Source organism: Chelon labrosus (assembly GCF_963514085.1).
Source record: "Chelon labrosus genome assembly, chromosome: 15".
Lineage (NCBI taxonomy): Eukaryota > Metazoa > Chordata > Actinopteri > Mugiliformes > Mugilidae > Chelon > Chelon labrosus.
In genome coordinates, this window is record NC_140348.1 from 23,994,846 (window position 1) to 24,010,557 (window position 15,712).

The 15,712-nt window shown below is 44.1% G+C and overlaps 3 protein-coding genes across 5 annotated transcripts in view; 2 read left to right on the plus strand and 1 right to left on the minus strand.

The window, feature by feature from the left end:
* Window positions 1-2,153: 2,153 nt before the first annotated feature.
* prop1 (PROP paired-like homeobox 1) lies at window positions 2,154-4,166 on the plus strand (the record flags this gene model as incomplete). Its single annotated transcript, XM_084561215.1, has 3 exons — window positions 2,154-2,400; window positions 3,210-3,439; window positions 3,786-4,166. The coding sequence occupies exons 1-3, from the start codon at window positions 2,244-2,246 to the stop codon at window positions 4,164-4,166; spliced, it is 768 nt and encodes a 255-aa protein (XP_084417341.1). The 5' UTR covers window positions 2,154-2,243.
* A 432-nt stretch (window positions 4,167-4,598) lies between these two features.
* mcfd2 (multiple coagulation factor deficiency 2, ER cargo receptor complex subunit) lies at window positions 4,599-8,866 on the minus strand. 2 transcript variants are annotated; one of them, XM_084561360.1, is made up of 4 exons: window positions 8,746-8,866; window positions 7,987-8,175; window positions 7,727-7,886; window positions 4,599-6,284 (listed from the first exon to the last, which is right to left on the minus strand). In XM_084561360.1, the coding sequence occupies exons 2-4, from the start codon at window positions 8,172-8,174 to the stop codon at window positions 6,153-6,155; spliced, it is 480 nt and encodes a 159-aa protein (XP_084417486.1). In that variant the 5' UTR covers window position 8,175; window positions 8,746-8,866; the 3' UTR covers window positions 4,599-6,152. The 2 variants fall into 2 exon arrangements, with proteins under 2 accessions (XP_084417486.1, XP_084417485.1); XM_084561359.1 differs by having other exon boundaries at window positions 7,987-8,178; window positions 8,746-8,833.
* Window positions 8,867-10,212: 1,346 nt separating this feature from the next.
* ttc7a (tetratricopeptide repeat domain 7A) overlaps window positions 10,213-15,712 on the plus strand; it is a 51,970-nt gene continuing 46,470 nt past the window's right edge. The window contains exons 1-4 of one of the 2 annotated variants that reach the window (XM_084561404.1): window positions 10,213-10,270; window positions 10,576-10,762; window positions 13,963-14,126; window positions 14,258-14,426. In XM_084561404.1, coding sequence (XP_084417530.1) covers window positions 10,633-10,762; window positions 13,963-14,126; window positions 14,258-14,426 — 463 coding nt within the window. In that variant the 5' untranslated portion in view covers window positions 10,213-10,270; window positions 10,576-10,632. Of the gene's footprint in view, window positions 10,271-10,445; window positions 10,763-13,962; window positions 14,127-14,257; window positions 14,427-15,712 lie in introns of those variants that run through there. The other variant, XM_084561405.1, reaches the window with a different exon arrangement.

The following is a 15,712-nucleotide window of genomic DNA, read 5'->3' on the forward strand; positions in this document are numbered from 1 at the left end:
TGTTGTTGTTGAGAACTCAGATGCAGCAGAGCATAACATAGCAAAGGCGACAATCAAACGTATCGCCGTGCGGACACGTCTGCGGTCTGCATTTGAACTTGTGATATACTGCTTCTTGGGTGTCCCATCTATCGCTCGGGTCACATGGCTCCCGGTGTTACACAAGAGAGGAGAGAGGCCACTTACGATTCACCGTCAAACACACACTTCTACCAGCCTCCTTGCATAACCTGCCCGGGCCCAACATGTGCACCCAAAGAGCACATCCCTGCCACTGTATGGACATGTACACGCTCAATAACATTGTTCAACAAATATAGTACATGATGGATTACTGTCTCGTTTGAGCCTGATAAAAAAGCCAGCTGCCGCTCTCCAGCTATGTTCGCTGCCTTCCGTGCTGCCCTATCATGACTCAGTGCTGACTGGGGCATTAGTGGGTTTCCTAGTATCATGCGCCGTGCGAGATGGCCATTCCTCCACACTGGCCCTGGAATGAGCTTAGCACTGTGGGAACTGCTGATAGCAGCTGGGTTCCTGTGAGGATACACAGGAGTTCAGCGGAGGTAATCCGGCACCCGGGGTGAACTGTCAGTGTTAAGAATACGGGGCAAAGAAAAAGCAGTGGAAGTGGGCTCTCTTGTGTCGTCTTCACATTCTACCTCCCCCAACACCGACCCAACACACACTCCATTCAAATAAAGATGATAGAAGATATTGCACAAATCCATATGCTCTGTTTTTGTGGATCAGTTTTCCAGTGTCTGACATAACAGTGCCACCTGGTGGTCACGTGGGTTATTGCAGCAGACAGACACAACACAACTTCAGTAAATGTGTCAGAAATTCAGTAAATAAAGTGCCAAATATAAATTAAAGAAATATAAAAAAAAATAAAAATAAAAATCTGTACAAAATGAACATTAATTAAAAATGTATAAATTTAATAACGGTGTCAAAAAAAAATCACATACTAAAATAGCAAATATTATAATCAATAAAAGTACCAAATATTTATTCTGTAAAAGTGCCCCATATACAATAAATAAAAGTGCCAAATATTAATTACAAATAAAAATTAATATTATTAATTATTAAGTACAAATATTAATTTAGTATAGTGCCAGATATTCATTTAAAAAAAGTGTAAGAATCTCTGTAAAATACCAAATATTCAGTTGATAAAAATACATACAACATTAATTTTAAATATATATATTTATTCAATAAAAGTGTGAAAAAAATAATTTTGTAAAATACCAAATATTAATTTTAAAAAAGTGTAGAAATACCAAATATTCAGTTGATAAAAATGCCAGACATTAATTTTAAAATTATATATTTATCAACTTAAGTGTCAAAAAAATCATTTAGTAAAATAGCAAATATTTATTCAGTAAAAGTGCCAAGTATGTAATAAATAAGAATGCCAAATACTTACATTAATAAAAAATAATTAAAAAAAATAATAAAAGTGTCAAAATTGCATCAGTAAAAGGACAAATATTTAAATGAAAAGTGTCAAAAATTAATTCAGTAAAATACCAAATGTTAATTAAAAACAAAGTGTAAAAAATATCAAATATTCAGTCAATAAAGTGCCAAACATTAATAAAAAAAAAATGTAAAACTGTAGAAAATCAATAAACTGCAACCAACAAACCACCTGATCTAAAATTAAAATGTTCAAAATAATATTTTAACACGCTTTATCTCATTTCTACGTACTTTTAAATCTGCTTTTATTATATTGCATTGTACGTTTTATTCTTATGATGTTTTAGGTAAGGTGACCTTGAGTGCTTTGAAAGGCGCCCACAAATAAACTGTATTATTATTAAAGTAAATGCTGCACCTAAAACACTGCTATCGATAAATCTACAATCTGCTTTAAATTGTGTGTTTTGTTTTTCTTCCATTTTTACATGGATAAAAAAAGAAAGAGCAAGATCAAGAGAGAGAGAAAGAGAAAGACTGGGAAAACATAAACATCTAAATAATTCTAATAAGATCCCAAAGTTGAAAGCAAATGTTTGATTAGCATATAGAATTTGAAGTAATATCCCCAGCTTGATCTTAAAGTAAAAAGTTCTCTTCAACATGTGTACACTGAAAAAACGCCTTACACCAGGGTCTCAAAATAATGTCTCATATAAAGTGCACCTAATAGCATGAAGCTGTCAGACAGACCAGAAACTTAAGGTGGGCTGCGTTGCTGCCCAGACAGGTTAAAGGTAATCCCAATGGGTGGGACGTGTGACTTTATGTGTAGCCGAGTCTACGTGTGGAGGATCAGAGCTGAGGCGATGGCCCAGGTAAAGGTCGCAGGTGACAGAGTGGGGAGCCACCAGGACTGCACAGAAGTTTACTCTGACATGGCTACGGTCAGCTCCAGCGCAGGTCAGTAAAAAAAAAAAACAAAAGACGGAACATAGTTTGGACTTGTCATTTAAATAATTTGTTTAAATAGGAACCAGTAATAATATGTGATTCATGCAAGTAAATGACACTGTAAACCAGTTTATTGCTTCGTTCTTATACATTAAAACATCATGTGATGGAATTTCCTGTGCAAAAACAATCAAATGTGTAATAAACTATCTTGCCTTTTTTGAAATTATTGTAATTTATGCTTGTTTTCAGTTATATTTAACATAAAGTAAGTCTTTAATTTACTATATTTGCAGTGTTGGACATGTATAGTGTTACATGGTGATCTGAAAGCTATTTATAACATTTAAACACCAGCAGTCTATATTTGTATATTCAAACAAATTGGTCCAAAACTCAAGTTCCAGTGTTTGCTGATTAAATATCCAATCATCAAATGTGCGTCCTGTGACGACGGTGTGAACAGACGGGGGTCAGCTCAGTCCACCATTTGGTCAGATTGGTCACTTTGTCAGTGATTGTGTTAATAATCTCGGTCAAATCCCCCCAGTTTCTGGTATCTCTTTCTCACGAGCTTGTGTTTGGCCCGCTAAAGCTCCCCGGCTCTCAGGTTGCCCGACGGCCAGTGGGAACCAGGGGTCGGTCGTAATCCCTCCTTTTCTGAAACGGCCATTGGTGGATTGAGCTCTTACAAATCGCTGCAAAGGAGTCAAGAAACAGGAGCTGGAGAATTGTCTCCTGGAAAGTGAAGGTCTTTTCACGTCAAGACTCAACACCTTTCTCTTTTTTTTATATATATATATATATCCTGAAAACAGATATAGGGGAGTCGGTGAGGAAGGGGGCTTTGTACGAGACCTCCGTGGCTGTGGGTCTCAACAGGCGCAGCAGGGCCTACCCCTCCCCGGCCAGGAGACGCCACCGTACCACCTTCAGCCACAAGCAGCTGGAGCAGCTGGAGGTGGCCTTCGGGCAAAACCAGTACCCGGACATCTACTACAGGGAGGAGCTGGCTCGCATCACTAAACTGAACGAGGCCCGCATACAGGTGGGACAGCTTTCACTTTACATCAGGTTTTAGACGGGCAACGAACCCATGGGCCGACTGGGGCCTTTCTGTGTGGAGTTTGAATGTTCTCCCAATTTTAATTTCACCCCTGTGCTGTTTGAAGCAACCAGATCGGTTTGACGTGACCAAACCCACCTTGCAGGCTCCCTATTGGCTTATATGTATATGTGCATGGACATAACTGGTTCTTGACACTTTTATTTTCCATCCTACAGTATTCAATCTGTCCCATGCAGCGTGTTTCTTGACGATCCTGATGAAGGCCACAAGCCAAAAAGCGTTGGCCTAATCATGTTTCCTGTAAAAGTTTCTCTTTCCACAACAGGTGTGGTTTCAGAACAGACGAGCCAAGCAGCGTAAGCAGGAGCGGGCCTCCCAGAAGGTCCTCTCCGTGGGCGTGATGCAGGGCCACAGGGCGCTGCTGGGAGGCGTCCACGTCCAGGCGTCCGGCGTGGCCCGGCAGTACTACAGCACCCAGCCCCTGGCCCACATCCCCCGCCTCTCCCCGATGCTGCCGCCCTCGGGCGCGTACTCCCGCCACCCGGGCCCCGTCGGGCAGTTCCCCTGCCCCGGCGTCCCGCCGCAGCCGACCTCCCAGCGGCAGCAGGTGGACGACTGGTACGGCCCGCTGAGGAGCAACCTCGCCTCGCCCATGTTCTCGCTGGCCTCCATGCAGCCTCTGGACCCCGCGTCCCACTGGAGCTAAGAAGTTAACAGCGATGCCTCCTAAACATAATCTCATCTTTTAGTCACTGCAGATTAAAATGTAGCCGCAAGTGTGCTTCTCTAATCTCTAATCTCATCAAATGTAATGATTTGATTGACCTAGTAGATCTTTGCAGGAGCATAATCAGTTCCCAACAGAGTGACTCCAGACCAGATTTCTGCCTTGTCTTTATGTTGACTTTTGTTTTCTACTTTTGTTTTAATGCTCTTGCAACTCTGTTTGTACTTTAGTCAACTTTTGTTGTTTTTAAATGTGCTTCATAAATAAAAATGCCTCACTGAACACCTGAACACAGGAGCATTTTTGTGCACCTACCCTCCACCCTGCTGCAAATCCAAGCTTTCGCGTCCACACGTCTTAAAAGAGCGTCAGCAGAAAACACCATCGACGACACACATCTCTTTCAGTCACGTTTTTTAATAGTTCACATTCCAGACACGACGTCGTTGCGTCTGCTTCAGTTAAACACTCGCATTCATCAACCTGAATCAGCTGAGGAATCAACACTGAATGGCAAAAAAATATATATAGAACTCCTCCATATGAAAAATTAGACTTCTACAAGAGACGGGAGAGGGACGCGACAGGGGGGGTCTGAGGTCAGGTGTCCCCCCCCCCCCCGTGTCTCTGTGTTTTAAAAGGCAGCTAATATCAGAAGCAAACACGCGTTGTGTTTATGTGCTCTACTGGAAACCCGTGAAACAGAATCAGCTTCGACGTCAGCCGGCGGCGCTTTCAGTCGAGCTTTATCCAGTGATAGAAGAATCTTTACATTCACTCTGGGACGATTTATGTCAAGTATGCGCCGGCGTAGCGAAGAGAACGATGATCGGCTCAACGTTGGAGATCTAATAGCAGTGAAGGCCACCTCGGGAATAAGCGTCCTTCCAAGTATCCACCGTCGGCCTTCAGGTGCAGACTTCGGCACTTCTCCGTCCACACGAGAGGCGACACATCAAGTCAAGGCCACTTTCTGCTGTCGTGGGAAACGACTGTCCGTTCGTCTCATGGATTCACAGAAGGAATCGTTTGGTCCTCTACGCTTAAAACAGCAGACGCGTGCCGGTTAACACGCAGTGAATGAGGCTTTGAAGTGGAGCTGGTCCACTCGAGGTGACGACACTCTGTCTGGATGAGTGTGGAGCTCTGGTCAGTTCAGCCAAACTAATCTGGAGGTTTGTTAAAGGTTTCTACAGCTTGAATCTGTCAACACCAGGTTGTGATTTCTTTACGGGACAGAGAAAGAAAAAAATATCCTACGCATGAAACTGGATAGTCCTACAACGACTAATATGAAGTACTGTCTGATTCTCTTCAAATGCCTTAACCAATGATAGCTGTTCGTCCTTTAAAGTGATTTTTCAGCCAGTTTGTCGTAAACCGAACATCAGAAGCCGCAGTAATATCATAATGTTGCTGTTTTCAATGATTTTTTGCCGGAATAGAGCGACTCCAGACTGAATGTCCACGACTAATATTTTGTGGGAGGTAGAGCTTCGGGCTTAGAGGCTAGAAAACAACAGTAACAGTGTTCTGTAAGTAAGAACTGAACTACAGCAATAGTGGGGAGAAATAAAAAAAGAGATTTTAGTGATCTGGATGAACTGACTCTTTAAAAAAAAATGTCATGATTTGATTTCAAGGAATCCACAAAAGCAGAGGAAGTGAAACGTCCATCTGAGCTCTTCAGTTCCATCTTCTTTTGTTGCTTATTAAATTTCTGGTGTAACAAGTTTTCCTTTTACCGGGTTGTTTAAAATAAAATAAAATAAAAATTAAAATTTAAAAATAAAGTTTAAATTATCCCCATTGGTTCATAATAAACTAGATTATATATTATATCGGCTGTGAGTGAGACGGCAAAGACGAGGTGCAGCTTCCGAGTTTGGCCCCGCGTACGCTCCCCGGTGGCCCCTCGTCCCTCTGCAGGTTCCTCTGCCGCTGAGGACGCGGGGAGGCGGCGCTCTACTCTAGAGATTTGGCGAACTCCGCGTAATCTATGTAACCGTCGTTGTTTTTGTCGTCGTCCCGCAGGACGTCATCGATGAGAGCAATCAGGTCCTCCTCTTTCATCGGCTGGCTGTTCTCGCCTCCCTCCTAGGAACGAAACAACAACGATTTAGACTTCGCATTAACATCCTACCTGGACAATCTGATCACAAGTGGCCAGATTTAAGTAAATGTTGTTGCATCTGGTATTAAAATGTGTCCCCAGCCAGCACCTGAGATCTGATCTCAGTTTGTTGACTGAAATAATAATCATTTGGGGTGCAGTATTCATTATAACATGCGCTGTCTCACATGCAGCTAACAGGTGTTTGTTGCATGTGCTTAATGACATGGGGACCTGGGGACATGGTACATATTTTGGAACAAGCCTAGCAATTATTTATTTACTTATCTCAACCTTGATGTTGGCAATTTCCCAGACGTCTGTGAAGGTTCTCAGTCATCCAGGTCATGGTATATCCAACAAAGGTTCAAAAAAGGCAACTGGACTTGTAGAGTTTGTTGAGAAGACGTTTCACCACTCATCCGAGTAGCCTCTTCAGTTCTAGGGGACTGGTGGGAAGTCTGAGGTTTAAATAGGAACTCCTCCTGAAAAAAACTTGCTTGTTATGCTAATTGCAGGAGGAGTTCCTATTTAAACCTCAGACTTCCCACCAGTCCCCTAGAACTGAAGATGCTACTCGGATGAGTGGTGAAACGTCTTTTTCAACAAACTCTACAAGTCCAGTTGAGTTTTTTGAACCTCTGTTGGATAAATTTCCCAGACCTGCACAAATCTCAGATAATAACTCGGACTCTCTTTCACCTCTGTTGTTTGAAGCGACCAGATTGGTTGGGCCTGATGCCACATGACCTTACAGGTTCCCTATTGGCTTATAAGTATATGTGCATTGACATGATTGGTTAATTCCACTTAAAATTACACTTTTTTTTATTATTTAAATTGTCCTTTGCAGCGTGTTTCTTGATAGCCCTGATGAATAAAGTCTAATAAAGTTGATTCATTTACTAATAGTGCTGCTGGAGTCTTGATCTTTCTACCATGTCTCCTCGTCCTCCATTCACCCCGTCTATGTCCAGCAGAGACATGAACTCCACTTAAGACATTACTTACGGTGCTTTTTCCTTTTCAGGTGATCCTTTATAACAGCGGTTATGTGTTTGTTTCTGAATGAATGACTCAAAACTTATTTAAATCCTGTCTCGCCATCTCCATCTCCATCTCCATCTCATCCTGGTTGTCCAGATCTAAAACTGAAGTCTCCATCAGCTCCTCCACCACCATCAGTGTCTAGACTTTGGGGTGGGGGGTCCTGTCCCTGTCTACTGCCTTTATCTGGATGTCTGGATGCTCTATGATGTTGCCTCTCTAAGCCACTTCATTTGCTCTTTACTTCCAGTTGATCTCTCCACATTAAGGAGAATATCTTATCCTATTTTATTTTCATTTTACAGACTAAATGGTCATCTGTCGTGGCTCCAGCCTACATTAAAAATGCGTGACCTGACAGGCGAGTGCATGTACCCACCTCCTTGTGTACGTGTGTGATTGCCGTGGCCAGCTCCAGCCCGTCCAGCAAGTTGTTCCCATCGTAATCGTGCATCTTGAAATAGTGCAGCTGCAGCTCCTGGGGCGTCATGTCTTTCTCCGGTTTGTCGATCACCCCCTCCAAATGCTCCATGATGTGGCTGTTCAGGCGGCACGGGACGGAAAACAAAAACCTTTGATTACACAGGGCGGGGTTATTGGCGTCGGCCGTGTTTATACAATTGATATCGCCGCTCTCACTCTTTGTCTTGCACCATGTTTCTGTCCAGGCGACCGTGGCCGCCAACGTGACCTGCACTTTCTACGACCGGCGGCTGCTGCTGCTGGGTGTGGTGGTGTGGATCCACCTGACAGTGAACACAGAGCAGGTAGCAGGAGAGAAGGAGGAGCAGGGCCTCCCACTGCACACTACACCTGCTACTCCTCATTCTGCTGGGAAAACACACAGAGACCCACACAGACAGCAAGTCAGTATGATGTATTCTACAAAGAAAATATGGTGGATATAGCATTTTATAAATCTTGTTTCTACATTTTCTGGTTCAGTTTATCCTCACTCTTAAAAAAAAAATATTAAAATAAAGAAAAACACTTCTAATCGTTTAACTATTTTATAGGAACATGCTTTTTAGAGATGATCCTTAGACAAAAAAGCTAAGCTAAAAAAAATAATGTAAATCTGGACCATATGTTAAAAGTCACGTGTGATATTCAGAGGTTTATTTGCACAAACCAACCACAGTCAAACTGCATGTTAACTGTGCAAATAGCGACACCGTTACTGCACAAATATCACATTACCGTTAACTTAGAAGGGCGCAAGCTTACTTAACAACCGTTAATAAACCTGCAAACATGCATTAGCCAAATAGCGGTTATGAAAATTTGCTAACGCGAAGCTTCATTTCAACATTTAAAAGACAGCGCCCGTTTAACGCGTAAACTACTACAAGAACTGCCGCTGTTTAATTGGAAATAAAATAAAAATAAAATACCTACTTTAAATAAATCGTCTCTTCGCCCGACTCTGCGTGAACCGTTGCGTTGTTTTTGTAGTTGGCTGGCAACAATGATCTGTCAGAGGAGCCTTTACGGACCGAGCGGCTTGCCGTAGCCCCTCTTGGACACGACAGCTCATCCTGATTGGTTGAAGTTATCAAAGAGTACACAACTGGAGCGAGATGATTCACTCCCGAAAAAAAAGAAATCCACACCGACTGAAACTTCGCTTGCTGCCTTTTTTAGACTTTTATCTTCTATATGCAGGATTAAAAGTTTGTTTTACGCAATAGTAGTTGTGGAATAATGTTTAAAGATATAGTAAAACGACGAGAGAGCAAAAACTTAATACAAAAAACGTTAAATATCCAACAAAAGAATACTTCCGGGTTCGTACGCCAGGTGAAATCACGTTAATACGCAAATGAGTAAATTAGATATTACTGACACAAGCTAGCGTTTAGGTCATTTGACAAAATATTCCTTCAATTAAAAGAAATGTGCTCGCTTTACACGGGGAAACAAGTGCTTTGCGTCGCCATCTATCTCAAGCAGAGATAAATCCTTTGAGTCTTTGATTCTTGTTTACGTCAGCAGGTGGAGTGAAGCCGCGCTCAGCTGTCAGGTCTGCACACACACTCTCCTGCTGCTGCAGCTCAGGGACACGCTGTGTGTGTGTGTGTGTGGTGGACGTCCACCGTGGAGATCTAAAGGACACGCGTCGTTCACTGACAAGCAAATGTCAACTTTCCAGAGAGAAAATGACGCTGCAAAATCTCTGTTCAGGAGGCTTGAGGTTTTTTTTAAACGTCATAAAGTAGCTGGTAGAGACTCTGAGTTGTCAGTGCCTTGTCCCTTCCCTGTTTTACACCTTGTGCTGTGCTTAATGGACAAATGTTGATTGTTCCTCAGCTGCTGGTGGATTCCTGTGAGTTTTCCCCCTCATCCTCTTTCCCCGTACACAGTTTCCCCTCATTAAAGCGCGATGGTTAGTTTGCACAAGGAGGGAGAGAGAGAGAAAGAAATTGTTATAGTGCACACATTGGTTTACACAACCCTGTGCTCGATAAAGTGCAATTACATGTCACAGCGCAATGGCTGACAGATGTATTATTCTGTAACTGAGCCAGGAGGTTAGCCAGCACCAGGCTGCCAATGTTGCTGAACCCAGATCAGGGAGCAAGCCAAGCAATTACTTTTTTCTTTTTTTTTCAATAAACTCATTTATTAAATGAAAACTATTAAAAGCAGCAGGGAGCAGCACCATGTATGGATCCAGTGGATATGGATGCGACCCAGCCTCGGCTGAGTTGCACACTTTGCAGCCCTCTCTGCGCGCTGCTGTTTCATAAGCCCCACCTGATCCAGTTAAAGTGTTAACGGACAAAGATTAGGGACATGGGTCTTAAGAGGAAGACGGCCCTGGCTCCACACAGCTCAAAATGCTGCGCTCATTCCAGGAAAACACCGACGGAAGCCACCAATGCGTTAGAATTTCTAGCATTACGCATGCGTAATTCAGAAAGTTAAGTTTAAGTCAGTGTTATTTATATGTGATGTATGCATGAGAGTATGCAGTGCATTAAATATGCATCATAATTCCTGCAATGTGGCAGCAAAGAGTTTCAGAAGTTTGCAGAAATCTCTTTTTTAAATGGAAACTGGTCTTAATGTAATAATAACATTAAATAATAATATTAAAGTGCGTATTTCCGTTTTTATATTATGTTATCTTTCAGTTTGTTGTTGATGACTTTCTGTGCCTGTAATATAACCCCCACCCCTCTTCCGCACTCTGCTTCATGATTACACATTTATTTCCCCTGGCAGTCTGCAGTCACTCCCATCGTGTCCGGGGAGTACAGTCACCACAGGGACAGAGCGGCGATGGCATCCCGGCTCTCCTTCTCCCAGCTCCGGCTGGAAGCGGAGCTGGAGCGCTACCGAGCCGAGTGCCAGTGGGACAAGATGCCCGCGATCATCGAGCAGATGCATGCGGCGCGGTTCCACGAGGACGGTGAGTGAAAGAGTGGTCTACACCTGGACGGGGGGGTGGGGGATTTAAGTTGAGCTGTCACCTGTCACTTCCTGGCTGCTGTTTACTAATCTGCACGCTGTGAAACAAATGGATCCATGATCAGGTTCAAAGTCCACAGGATTCTTCACAAATGTCGTTTAGATTCCACTTGTTTTTACTGGAAGTTCCAGGAAGTTCTTAAAAAAAGTAGTTTAAAGAAAAGTCATTCACGCTGACAGTGCTTTGGAATGATTTGTATTGGAGCAGAAAGGATTCACTGTATGTCAGCAATCAGATTAAGTCAGACTGGTTTGTGAAAAGACAAAGTAAAAGTAAAATATTTGCTAGAGATTGATTTTTTTATGCAGTGCAGGAGTTGTTGCCCTGTGCACAAGCTGGACATTGGACTCCAGACAAGATAGAGTGGCTTCCTGTCGTCAAAGGTTCTCTCAAGAGGTCTGTTCCACAAAAACGTCTAAAATAAAATAAGTTGTTTACAGATCAGTGGGTCAGACCAGGCCAGGCTCCAACAAGAAAACATCACACGCCCCTGCAAGTTTACAGTATACACACTAAAAGAGTGTGTACATGATCGGAGCCGTTTGACCTTCCACATGCAAGGTTGGACAGTGACAGCGGTTTATGCAAAACAAGATTTTTCCAATGAACCATTAACCGCCTGCCTTTACCCTTGAAATCTCTCCACACTGTACATGCGCTCAAAGAAATGCAAACACACTTATCGCGCCGTGCCCCATAAAGCGTCACTTTAGCGGGCCGCTAATGCACCTGCCTCCGCCTCCTTAGCAGAGTAAACACGGGTTCAGGTGACCTGGCCGTTGGAGTCTTCCTCCTATTGTGCTCACAGCCGGCTGATAATGTAGCCCAGGAGTCTCTCGCTGCCTGCACACGCGTTCAGGTGTTAAATTAATGTGGTATTACTGCGTGCGTGCGTGGTTCGCATTAGCTGATCTGGCAGAGAGAGGGTGCATCGGGAAGACTAGAGATGGAGGAACGCCGTGGCAGGTGGAGCAATGGTGGATCAAACGTCCACAGAACTGGAGTTACACTGTGTTCTGTCACTTCAGGTGTTTCTCTTTGTGTCACAGTGACTGAAGAGTCTGATTTGATGTCTCTGAAACTCAAAGAGCAAGGATTGTTATTGAAAGCTGATACAGGACGTTACCTTTCAGTGATCTTAATAATGAGGCCAGGTGTCATCTGAGACGACACTGATGTCTTTTTCGGGGAATTTAGGGGATTTAGTAACCTAGGGGTGATTTCATTTAACAATTCAAATTGTTTTAAAAGGCAGTTCCATTGGCTGATTCCAGTGTTTCTAGATTTTTCAAATATTTAAAGGCGTCCCGTGGAGCTTCCTTGCGATCCTAAAATGCAGTCAAAGTCAAAGCCATATGTGCAGCACATTGACCGCTTGATCAGTTCTTACCAGTTTAATATCCGATACGTCCCCTACCCGACGACCATTTGTTAAATTGGTTTTTAGGAACAGGGAGATGGAACAGGGGCTTTCTCCGTCCACTCCACGTATCGACCTGGTATTGCAGTACCTCCAGGAACGTTTTTTTTTGCACTTTATTCACTTTACTTTACTCTTACAGTCACGTTTACATCCTCCATGGACAGTTTGGAAAGTTAAAACATTTATGGCATATCTCCTTTTGTTCCTTAAGCGTATCTTGTACTTGCACGTCATGCTGCTCACTTGCGCCTTAAATTGCCGTCACCCCGGGGACAAATGAAGTTTTCTGAATCTGAATCCCATCCCAGCAGTGATCGGGCGAGAGGTGGGGTCCACCCTGGACAGGTCTCCAGACTATCTCAGGGCTAACACAGAGAGACAGACAACCATTCACCTGCACACCTACGGCCAATTTAGAATCACCAATGAACCTAACCAGCATGTCTTTGGACGGTGGGAGGAAGCTGGAGAACCTGGAGAGAACCCACGCAGACACGGGGAGCACATGCAAACTCCACACAGAAAGGCCCCAGTTGGCCGATGGATTCGAACCCGGAACCTTCTGGCTGTATCGCAGGACTTAAGGCACATAACAGATTGACAAGCCCCCACGTTAGGTATGTGCGAAATCGGCAATACTCTACAACCCTAAGAAGTGGCGAGTTAACACCTAGCTGGGGTCCCACTGAAATAAGCACATATGACTGACTAATGCATCACTGCATTAATGCAGCGATTGCGAAATGTTGTGGCTTCCCTCATTTTTGATTCGTATCGAACAAATGTCAGTTTGTAGATTAATATTATCTGATTCCACAGAAAAAGACTTGTAGCTTGTTGCTTTCTCGCTGGTGGCGTGGATAAAATCTTGAGGAGTTCTCAGATATTTACGGTTAAATAGCAAAACAGTGATAAATGTTTAGCTCAGTAAGTGGAATGCACGCTAACATGTGGCGGGTACAAACTAGGCCGAGGTGACACCCCAAACTGGAGCACGGTGGTTTGGAGTACCAGCGAACTCAACCGCTCGTGTCAATCTTTGTGCACTGGAGCAAGAATATTTCTTATTTCAACACCCCGACCTCTGAGTTACTTTATTGCACCACTGGCTCTTTCCAAAGTCTCGCCTCCGAATTGTGTGAAATCGTCAAATAGCGGCTCTTGCTGCGCTCATGGGCCGAGACACGTCCTGCTGTTTACCCCTGTGTTCCCCCTCAGAGATAGGTTTAGCCTCGGCTGTGCTGATAAAACTAAAGTGCAAATATGTCAAGTGTATCAGGGGATAAACACTTCTCTCTCACACACACACACACGCGCCGGGAATGAAAAAGCTAAACAGGAAAGCTTCTATCGCGCGTGTTTACACAGAGAATCTGAGCTTTACTACTGGACACCGACTCAATGTCAGGCTCAGTCAGAACAGGTTTGATTTACCGCTGTGTGTAAACCTTAATATCTTCTTTCAGTGTAGGTAGGTAAATGGGAGTCCTTATCACATGGTTAAAGCTATTTAAAGAAGAGGGAGGGAGGGAGATGGAAACTGTAGCTTCAAATAAAAAACTGGAGTATATTTGCTCTGTGCTCCCAGAGAGTGGTGGGAAATTCTGTTTTAAATGGACTGAGAGAGGTTTGTCTTGGCTCCGCAAACAAATGACCCTTAACCTCTAGCTCAGACTTACTCTGCTCACGTTTTCAATCCCAATCCCACCCCTTTTAGATGATTACGGGACGCTGCTGATGGCCGAGGTGCTGCTGGAGGAGTGCCTGCAGGAAAACATGGATCTGTTGCGAAGCTCCAAACCTTTGGTGGACAAGGACCAGCCCAAACTGTGCCGGGCCAAAGCCCACCTCAACAGCCTCCTGAGCCGAGGCCGTCTCACGGTCAGTCTAACCTTCTGATCCCTCCCTTCATCCTATAGATTCTGATAGACATGCTGAGACCACCTTTGTGACCTTGAGACCTTTGTGCAGATTTCGTAATTTCCTGCCATTTATGTCCCGTCGTCCTGCAGCATAGGTACTTGAACGAGGCTCTGCTGCTGATGGCCAAGGTCCACTATGTGCAGGGTCGCTACAGGGACGCCCAGGGAATGTGCGCCAGGGTGGGACTGGAGGAGCTGACGCAGGACGAACAGCCGACCTACCACCTCCGCCTGCTGGCTGAGGCGTTCATCATCAAAGGTACCTGTCACCGTTTGTTGTTAACAGTTCATGTTTCATTCGGGAGCAGCAGTATTCACTCCCTGCATTAATCCGTGAGATCATATCTTTAAAAAACAGCTTCCTATACTTGTAGTGTGCATTCCTTCTGTGCCATAAGGGATCGCTGCTGATTTCTTAAACACACGCAGGCAATTATACTTCAAAAAACTTCAGATAATCTTTCTGCGCTGTTTGTTTGCCAGATCGTTTTCTTGTCCCACTGGACTCTGTTAAGAATATTTCCATGTTCCCAGTTCTCAGCAGTTACTGTGGTGAAGTCGGATGGGATGATCTTCCCTTCAGTGCATACTTTCAGTTACCCCCGTTGCTTTTTATTACTTTGGTAGACAGTGAAAGATCAATGCCAAAGAAAACTTCCTACAAAACACACCATACCCTTCCTCCCACCGTCCAGAGACATGCTCGTTAGGTTCACTGGTGATTCGAAATTGGCCGTAGGTGTGAATGGTTGTCTGTCTCTCTGTGTTAGCCCTGTGATAGACTGGAGACCTGTCCAGGGTGTACACCGCCTCTTGCCCTGATGACAGCTGGGATAGGCTCCAGCCCCCATCCCGCAGCCCTTTACAGCACAAGCGATTTTATTAGGGGTAAAGTTAGGCTGGCATCCAGGCTACTACGAACCCACTGTCCTCTACTTTGGGCGTTACCTAGCCCCAGTTTGAACCCCTCATTTCTTAGCATACATCCCACTCACTGACACACTAACATTGCTGAAAGCTAATTAATCAGCAGTGTCTGATAAATCTGTAGGAGTGTATTCACACTACCAGCAACAAGTTTTGTTTTGGCAGCACGGCGGCACAGTGGTTAGCGCTCTCCCCGTGTTTGCGTGGGTTTCCTCCCACCATCATCTAAAACATGGGTGCTAGGCACCAGGTCATGTTGACCCACAGTGGCGGTGCGCTCGGTCGCAGCGGCTCAGGACTAACCGTCCATCCGACCGTGCAATTTCGTTGTACAATTAAGTTGTATAATGACATTATTTAGTCATTTTCATAGGAAACCCACAATGTGAAGCGACAAAATGTCCATCGCCACATAGAGCAAAGCCCAGCACATCATTGCCAGAGCATAATTAGCTCCCAATGGAGCGGTTCCAGACCACAAGATAACTGTGGACGGGGAAGGAGTGGTGATAAAGCTATTCATTGGAAAGACAGCTCAACAGACAAACAAACACAATCCTTCTCCTGCTAATGAGCAAACCATATAACATTAGCAGGTTAGCAAATAGATGCTGCTAA